At 39.8% G+C, this 9,114-nt stretch overlaps 1 protein-coding gene across 15 annotated transcripts in view; it reads left to right on the forward strand.

The window, feature by feature from the left end:
* Positions 1-9,114, forward strand: part of Hdac9 (histone deacetylase 9) — a 604,989-nt gene that overhangs the window by 582,553 nt on the left and 13,322 nt on the right. For all 15 annotated transcript variants that reach the window (XM_023709815.1, XM_023709817.1, XM_023709816.1 and 12 more), the window contains one exon: positions 951-1,098. In XM_023709815.1, the coding sequence (XP_023565583.1) occupies positions 951-1,098 (148 nt within the window). The remainder of the gene's footprint in view (positions 1-950; positions 1,099-9,114) is intronic.

Raw genomic sequence — 9,114 nt, forward strand, 5'->3', positions numbered from 1 at the left:
AAAAAAAAAAAAAAAAAAAAAAAAAAAAAACAAAAAAACAAAACACTGGTCTATTTCTTTTTTTAAAATAAACTATCTGCATGCAACATTCCTGCTTAACTGTTCAGACTTCAGACATATTCTCACCTGGTAAGTCATGACATCACCTAAGGACATTCTCGTGCTCTGCTTAGATGCCACGTCCCTCTTCGCATACACACAAAGCAGCATCGGGGACGCAAGTATGCTTTTGACTTTCCTCCTCCCTGTTTATCCCAATGGCATGTTCTCATGAAATGATCTATTTTCTTCTCATTCTCCTTCTCTGTCTCAAAAAGAAAGAAACATCAATATGACATATGGATGGATTCCAACATCAGCGAGAGTATATATTAAAGTTTTAAATCAATTATTGTTCTAGTACACACCCTGAGGTTGAGAAAGAAAGAACATCCAGGACTAACAAACCTGATTATTCTGGCAAAGTTGTCATTAGATTCGTGCTGGCATTGCTGGGCTTTCCTTCTTTCTGTTATATTCCAACTTCATGTGAAAAAACTTAATGGCTCATGTGACAATTTTTAACATTACGATTTCATTCATTTTCTTCAGGAAATGTCTACCTCCAGGTCTCTTGAGAGCTTCCCAGGGGGCATGAGGCCTAGAGTTTTCTTACTTAGTTGTATAGACAGCTGTCAGTCTGTTAGTGAGCTCGTTAGATTGTGGATTATTCCCCAATTTATGACTTTCTGAATAAAGGACAGATTCCAGCTTGGGAATGTGAGTACTTCACAACTTGGCATTCCTAGATCAAGAAAAGGATGTAATCATAACAGGAAACCAAATTATAAATGTACATGGCAAGGAGAGTTTTAACCTAGCAACTGCTCTGAGTCAGACCTGTGTGAGCATTCTGATTACTACTGCCCTAACTGAAATTCCTATAAAGTATGATGAATGTTTTTTTCTAGGCAAGTACTGGAAGTCGGTCAGGATGGTGGCTGTGCCAAAGGGCTGCGCTCTGCCTGGTGCTCAGCTGCAAGAAGAGACAGAGACCGTTTCAGCTCTGGCCTCCCTCACAGTGGATGTGGAGCAGCCCTTTGCTCAGGAAGACACCAGGTACGAATCAGGTTGGGGATCACGTGGTCGGAAGGTCCAGGCTCATCTGCGGTGTCCATGAGCCCTCCTCTCAGTTGTCCTTCACCTGTCTCCTCTACTGACCTACCTGTTTTCTCTGAAACCACGGATGCCACAGCCATGCTTCAGGATAAGGTGGATTCAACTGTTTCACACTTCATGAGAAATGCAGAGCTGGCATGTGTGTTTTCACTAGAGGGGATGACCTAGAGTGGATGAGTTCTGTGGTGAGGAAAAGCACTCCTTGTTGGCTATTTTAGGGTACATCTTTGTAGACAGAGCTGCTTGTAAGCTTAATTTCTTTCCCTTGTTTTCTCTATTTTTCTCAATGTTCTCTTTGAAAAAGATTCATTTTCTCAATACTCTCTCTGATCACTTTGAAAGTCTTATTTATTTGTTTATTTGGCACAGGGTCTTGCTACACAGGTTGGATTCATAGTGATCCTCCTGTCCCAGCCTCCCTAGTGCTGGGATTTCAGCCACGAGCTGCCACACCCATTTTCAGTGTCAGGCTCAGCGCCCAGAGCCAACAAAGCATGCCATAGCAGGGATTGACCCCGGGTCCTTGCCCTTGCCAAGCATGTGCTTAGACTGCTGATTTATCTGCCCAGCCCCATTTTGAGATGCTTAGTAGAACAAAGGGAAAAGAAAGCAAAAGCTGAAGGTAATGATATGCACTCTCCTGTGACTATCCTTGTGGTCCAAAGGACTGGCTAAAGATGCCAGTTGTCTGCAAAGGAAACAAGAGGATGGTGTGGACTTGAATTGGGTTTTATTTCACATTGAAAAATAAATTGGCCCAGCTCATTCTCATATGAATATAGCTTTCTGAGAAATAGTGAAGTTAAGCTGACATGGGTTTGGCCTGTCCTTTTGTCAAGGGGTCTTTGACAGTCTGTGCATACTCATGCCCAGCACCTTAGTCTATGGACAGTGCTACATGGAAGATACATTTGAAGTCTGTTCTAACGGAAGCCATCACAAAAGCACATGAACACTGGTACTTCCTGTGCCTGCCTTCAGGGTTACATTTCCTCAGGTGTAAATGTGAATCAGGTAAAGCTCTGCTAAAATTCACACTCTTGTATTGCTTTGAAAAGGAAGACAGACTCCCTCCCTCAGTAACATCACCATTAATTACACTGATTCTGCTACCAGGGCACAGCTTGGCAATTTTCCCAGGAACGCACAGATCTGAGCAGTTCTAGTTTTCTCACTTTCACTGGTTACTCAGAGTTTAATGGCTTTAACATCTTGTTTGGACCAAGAGCAGTAGGTAAACTGAATAAGAGATCTTGTTTTTGTGCAGTTATTTTGCTCTTACTATAACTAGTTGAAGAACAGATTACCAGTAAGGGAAAAGGTTATATATTACTGAATTAGAAGGCACCTTATGATATTTGGGAGCAAAAGGGAAAATGTATTTTACATTTTTGATACTATGAATTGACCCCCCTCTGTTCCCAGCTAAGAACTGAACCAAGTTCATAATCCAAAGGTGTTGCAATTATTCCCAAGGCCAAAAACATTTAGTTGTCTGCCATCTGAGGGCTATAAAACTGAGGAAACTAACATCTGTTCGTGTTGGATATAAAAGGAGTATAGCTATTCTTTAGAATTCATTTAATATAGAAAAAAAGGCTAACTTCCAACCTGTGTGAAATGAGTTGTAAGTAATTTTGCCTATAAAGTCGCAGAGCTTAGAAATAATTAACAATAATAAATGATGTTGCGAGCCCAATAGTGTAACAATCTCAGCCCACTGACAGGAGTTGGCCCTTTAAGCATACTTATTTATCCTCAGGTAAACAGTGGTTTGGCTCCTCATAATCTACAGAAATTAACCTCAACTTTGGTCTACAGTGATTTTTAAGCTTCATCTGATGATGGAGAAAGATTGTGAATGTTAATGTCCTAATACACGGGAAAGGAGAGTTGAAGTTAGTGGCCTGGTTTCACTTTAACAGGTTCAAGTACTGTGACTGACTTATGAGAAGAAAAATTGTTTTAGTTGAAACGTTTTCTATGCTTTTTTTTTTCTCTTGTTTTCGACAGAAAAAAAAAATTCCTCTAGAATTGCCTCTTACATTTCAGTTGAATCACGCATGGAAACAGGGAGACAGACAGACACTTTAAGAACAGCAGATCACTTCCTCTTGGGGGGATAAGCTACCAGAATGTCCCCCGTATTCAGTAGGGAATGATGAGTTTCAAAATAAGATGAAGAGATGGAAATGTTCCTGGGTCTTTGTTATGATGAATACAATCTTATGAGCACACAGGAAACAGAAAAATTAGAAAAATCAGAGAGCTAAATGGCTGGAAAACAGTGAAGGCAAGATTCTTTTTATAGGAAATTCTTGCCAGTTATTTTGGAGGATACACTGGTGCTGGAGTGAGATGACTCATTTCATACTCAGATTTTGGGTAAAGCAGCCCTTTTCCTGGCCAACTCATATCTGACTCATTTACCACTAGTGAATAAGGGATAAAATGCTCCTGGCTAGGAACCATTGTAAGTATTTTCTGTTCATTTTTCTTGGATGGGGGGGGGGGCGACAACGATACAGTGCAAAAAAATGATTTTGTTTTTGTAACTACATTGATGGGCCCTAAAGAATGAATTATTAAGAAAAAGTTTATATTTGGGCATTCATTCTGGGATTGTTAGGGGATACATAGTTTTCAAATTTTGGGTGGTAAATGACTCAAGTGAGAAAGAAGTGGATGATGGGTCAGCAAAAAATGACAAACCCTCTGCGGGCTTAATTTACATACTTTAAAAAAAGATTAAATAGATATGCCTGGTTATATGTATTAACTTGTTTAGAAGCAAGAACTGTGCTGTCATTTTTTTTTTTTTTTCTTGTTTGCTAGGAAGCTAAATTTTGAAAGACTTGCATTTTTCATATGTTAGATTGTTGCAGGCAGCTGAGTTAGATAAAAATATTATAGGCAGACAGACAGGGCCAGGTCCTTGAAGAAGACAGGACAAAAGACAAGATATCTTGCAACTCTGGGAGGGACGGATGCTCCTGCCTTGGGCCAGACCTAAAGACCAAAGATCAAACAAATGTCGACCTCCCTAAAGATTGGCATCCGAGATTGATGATCAACCTGATGGAGACCAAAAATCATTAATCCGACTACTACTGGATGGCTACCTGATAAAGTCCTGTTCTACGTTCATGCCCGCTTGCTATGTGACTTGCTACCCCATTTGGTGCTGGGTCTAATCAATTTTACCTGAGCAGTGGTACTTGTAATCCCACTGGTTGACCATAGTTTTGTCCCACCTCTTGTCCACCTAAGCGAGTTCCCATTTTCTCTACCTTTGCCTCATATGGTTTTGCACTATAAAAGTCCCTGGAAGAGACAGCTTCCCGGGGAACTATCCGCTCGGGGCCCCCGACCTGTCTCTGTCTTGGACAGGAGCTTTCTTTCTCTCAATAAATGTATTCTGCTTATAACCTCTGTTTGTTCCCAAAATTCATTTTTCGGTTTTAGAGAATACGAACTCGTGCAGGTCAGGTTGGGAGATCGTTATTTCCCTGTGTCCTTTGGAGGTCCTCTATATGGTTTGGAGGTCACCCACCAGAGGTCAGTTTTTCTCCCTGTGTCAAGATATTTATTGCAAAATGCTTCTACTTTGGAAAGGTCATGTGGTACTTGGGTTTATTCTTGGTTTGGGGTTCAAGTTCTATTGAAGGTCAAGAAAAAGCTTTTTCTAGAAATCAAGACTTCATAATGATCAACTTAAGTTTTTAGGAGTGTGTCTACACTCTAGATTTTCTTTTCTTTTTTCTTCTTTTTTGTATTTTGTGCGGGTCTCACTACGAAGTTCCAACTTTAGTGATCCACCTGTTTTCAAGTCTCCCAGCACTGGGATTACAGGCATGTACCACCACACCTGGACTTCTATTTTATTTTAACTCAAAAACTGAAAGTGAGATTTTCAAATACCAGTTTGATTGTAGTGTAAATCATGCTAGATTTTCTTAACGCATCTAATGTAATTTTTTTAGTCATTTAATTTTTTATTTTTGGCAATCTTTCTCATGAAAGATTGGTTTCAAATGGTTTCAAAATACATTCATAGTTAATGTATTTAGCAACTTGACTTTAGAATATCTTAATGTACAAATTATTCAGGTTTCTGATTTTTCTCTGTAACATCATCCTTTTCAATGCTTGTTTATCTAAGCAGGCAAACATACCAAAATAAATTTTATTTTAAATTTTCTCCCAGTGTCAACAAAACTTTCATTGAAAAGTAGGCTTTCTGTACCTAGTAATTGTATGCTTAGGGACAAGTTCCTAATGTCTCTGAACTTTATTATCTTTATGTTTAAAATACAAGGAAAGGGCCTGCCGGATAGCTCAGTGAAGTAAAGCACCCTTTTAGGTGGGCACAGGGACCTGGGTTTGATCTGCAGGGTCTCACTACACAGATCAGACTCGTCGTGATCCTCCTGTTTTCAGCCTCCCAACCACTGGGATTACAGGTGCGTGCCACCCTGCCCAGTCTCCATCACCTCACCGTCTCAGTGCACCCCGGGGACAGGGCTGGCATGGCACACTGGGGATTAAATTCAGCTGCTACACTCTGCCTAAGCTGGTGCTTTAGTCTGCTGAGCTATCTGGCAGCCCTGAACACCTACAATTTAAAGGAGGAAAGGTTCGCTTTTGTCCAAAGATTCAAAAGGTTTAATCATGCATGGTCAGCTGGCTCCACAGCACAAGCAAAATGGCAGAGGACATGCTGGGAGGGTGTGGGGAGGTAATGGAGCTGAACACAGGGCAGCCAGGAAGCAGAGCAAGGTAGGGGAGAGCAGGGCATGAGAAGACACTCTTGCAGGTCACATTCTCAGTGACCCTACTTTTCTGACCAACCCCATCTTCTAACAGCAAATTCAGATATGAAATGCATCAATGAATCAATCCCTTGATCAGTACAGCACCACCATGATCTCCAAATGACCCACCTTTGGACATGGCTATTAGGGGACATTCAAATCATGACATGGGGGCCAGGGAGATAGCTCAGTGGTCTAAGCGGCTGTCTGGCAAGTTCAAGGACCTGGGTTCAATCCCCAGTACTGCATGGCATGCCAGACCTGTGCTAAGCCAGCCCCCAAACCTGGTGTGGTGGTGCACTCCTGTAATCCCAGCACTAAGGAGGCTGCGACCCGAGGATCACCATGAGACCAAGATGCATAGCAAGACCCTGTTCCGAATAAATAAAGAAATAATTTTTTCTTAAAAAAGCCAAACCATAGCACTGGGTAATAAAAGTTTTTTTCCATAATTTTATTGAGAGACAAATAGTAATGAGACAGTTTCAAATCAAATTGGTGGGACAGTTTGAATAATTAACACATTGCACACTATTTTCCTAGTGGTTATTTGTTGTACAAGATGCAGACATGATATTCTATTTACACATACTATTACAACAAATCCCGCTATTCATTAAGAGAATGTAACTATATATCTATCCTAACCATTTTGAATACACAGATGCAAAATGGACATTCATCTCTATCCCCTTTTTTGTTTAGTTCCATCATTTGAATATCATAGGTGTGTTAGTTAACTCAGTAAAATATTCTGAAAGAGTCCAGTAGCACATAATAGTATTGGGTCTCCTGCTTGACTGGCAATGGCAGAAATTGTTGACCTGAGTCCCCTACAGCTCAACATAACAGCATGGTTTTACTTCTTATACTTTGCTTTTATACTTTTCTGCTGGATGGTTAAGACCAAGATAAAGCAGGACTTATGCAACAAGAGTTGTAGCTTTTAGATCTGTTAAGGCCAGTGAAATCCCCTCAGGATTTATGCTGAGATCCTGTACCTCAGATTGTAGAACCTTTGTCAGTGTCAGCCGTGTGGATGAGTCACAGTCATTGCTTGGCCAGTGTGCTCTCTGTGAAAACCTGAAAGAATGTTTTCTCTTCATGTGACTCTTCTTAGGCACACTCTACATCATTGATCACTTTCCTCTTTGGCCCCATAATCTTCCTGATCAGAAAATTTGGGACACTACTGAGTTGAGTGACGTTACAGTACAAGTTCTCATATGTCCTGAGTCTTAATTGACCTTGGAAGGCTAGGGCCAAAATTTTGGCTTTCCTTGCAGCCCTCCTTTTTCTCCAATTTTGGTCTGCAAACTTAGGTTGTTAACCCGCCAGAAGAGAAGCTTATTGTTATTACCCTACAACCTAGGCTGTTAAGCTTAACCTCCCTATCTGTCTGAATATTAAACATCTTAGGCATAACATGGAACAGGTATTTTTCATCAAGTATTGATATGTTGAACTTTAAGTCCCTAGGAATATGATGAAAAAAACATTTAAAAATTAAAATATATTTTTAAAGTAGGCATAACAAATTATATACTTCTTATGTTTACACATAAGTCCAGAAATCTAACCATATACAACCTTGTAGCAGGACAGTCCAGCAACATTCATTTCCTGTCTCCTACCTTCATGCACCACCCCTTCTTTTTCAACAGTCATCTACCTGAGAGACATCATGACAGCAACTGGCATGTCATGACAAGCAGCCTGTATTCAGAAGACCAGAATGACAGGCATTCTAAGCATGAACCTACTATTATAAATTGCCATCTTCAGTGCAGTTGCTTAGTTCACAGGTGTCTGTATATATAGTTAGTCAGGGTGAGAATCATTCCAATTAACTGCTAGATTCAAAAATCTTCTGAAGATTCTCAAGATCATTGCCTTACCCATCTTCTACATATAACTGTATGGCTTGCCCCTGTCATATTTCCTAGCTCTTCTCCTTGTGCTCTTTTCATTGTCTAGTCCTCAAGTTCTTACTTTCCTTTTAGTTGTATTATACCTTTGTATTTGTATTTCTTCTTTTGAGTTCGTATACTAGGGAAAATATACGGTATTTACATGTGTATGTCTGGCTTATTTCCCTTATGAGTATATGTTCAAGTGGCATCCACTTCAATATAAAGGCTTTGAGTTTATCATTCTTTATAGCTGAACAATACTCCATTTTGTAAAAATACCACATCTTTTTCAGCCATTCCTCCCGTGATGGGCATCTTGGTTGTTTCCAAGATTTGGCTATCACATATTGTGCTGCTATAAACATAGGCACACATATATCCCTATGATATGATGTTTTCAGATCCTCTGGGAAAATTCCCAGTAGAGGAATAGCTGCTTTAAATGGGATTTCCAGTCCAACTTTTCTAAGGAGTCTCCATACTGATTTCTATAATGGTTGCACCAGTCTACATTCCCACCAGCAGTGGAGAAGGGTTCCTTTTTCCTCACAGACTCTCCAACATCTGTTGTTTTGGTGATTTCTTTATGAGAGCCATTCTTTCTGGAGGGAGATGATATCGCAATGATGTTTTAATTTGCATTTCACAGATGGCTAGTGATGTGGAGCATTTTTTCATATATTTATTTACTTCTTTAATTTCATTCACTGAGAAGTGTTCATCTTGGATGCCCATTTCTAGACTGGGTCTTTAAATTTTGGGGCCCTAGTGTTTTTAGTTCTTTATAAATTCTAGAGAGCAGACCTTTGTCTGAGTACTTATTCATCATGATTTCTCCAAATTTGTGGGTTGTATTTTCACTTTGTTGGTAATTTTATTGAGGTGAAAAAATTTCTCAATAAGAGCAGGTCCCAGTTGTTAATTCTTTCAAGTGTTTCCCATGTGATTTGATTTTTGTTCATGAACTTTTTGCCTACCCCTATGTCTTCAAGAATTCCTCCTACGTTCTCTTCCAGGAGATTTAGTGTTTCTATTTTAATGTTTAGTTCTTTAATTCATTTTGACTTTAGCTTAGTGCATGGTGATAGACCTGGGTGAAGTTTGAGTTTTCGGAATGTAAAGAGCCAGTTTTTTGTACAGCAATTAACCACTAAGAAGAATATATGCAGTGTATTATTTCTTGAAACTGTACTTCCGATTTGATTTGAAACTGTCTCATTGCTATCTGT

The sequence above is a fragment of the Octodon degus genome, unplaced genomic scaffold (assembly GCF_000260255.1).
Source record: "Octodon degus isolate 3935 unplaced genomic scaffold, OctDeg1.0 scaffold00015, whole genome shotgun sequence".
NCBI lineage: Eukaryota > Metazoa > Chordata > Mammalia > Rodentia > Octodontidae > Octodon > Octodon degus.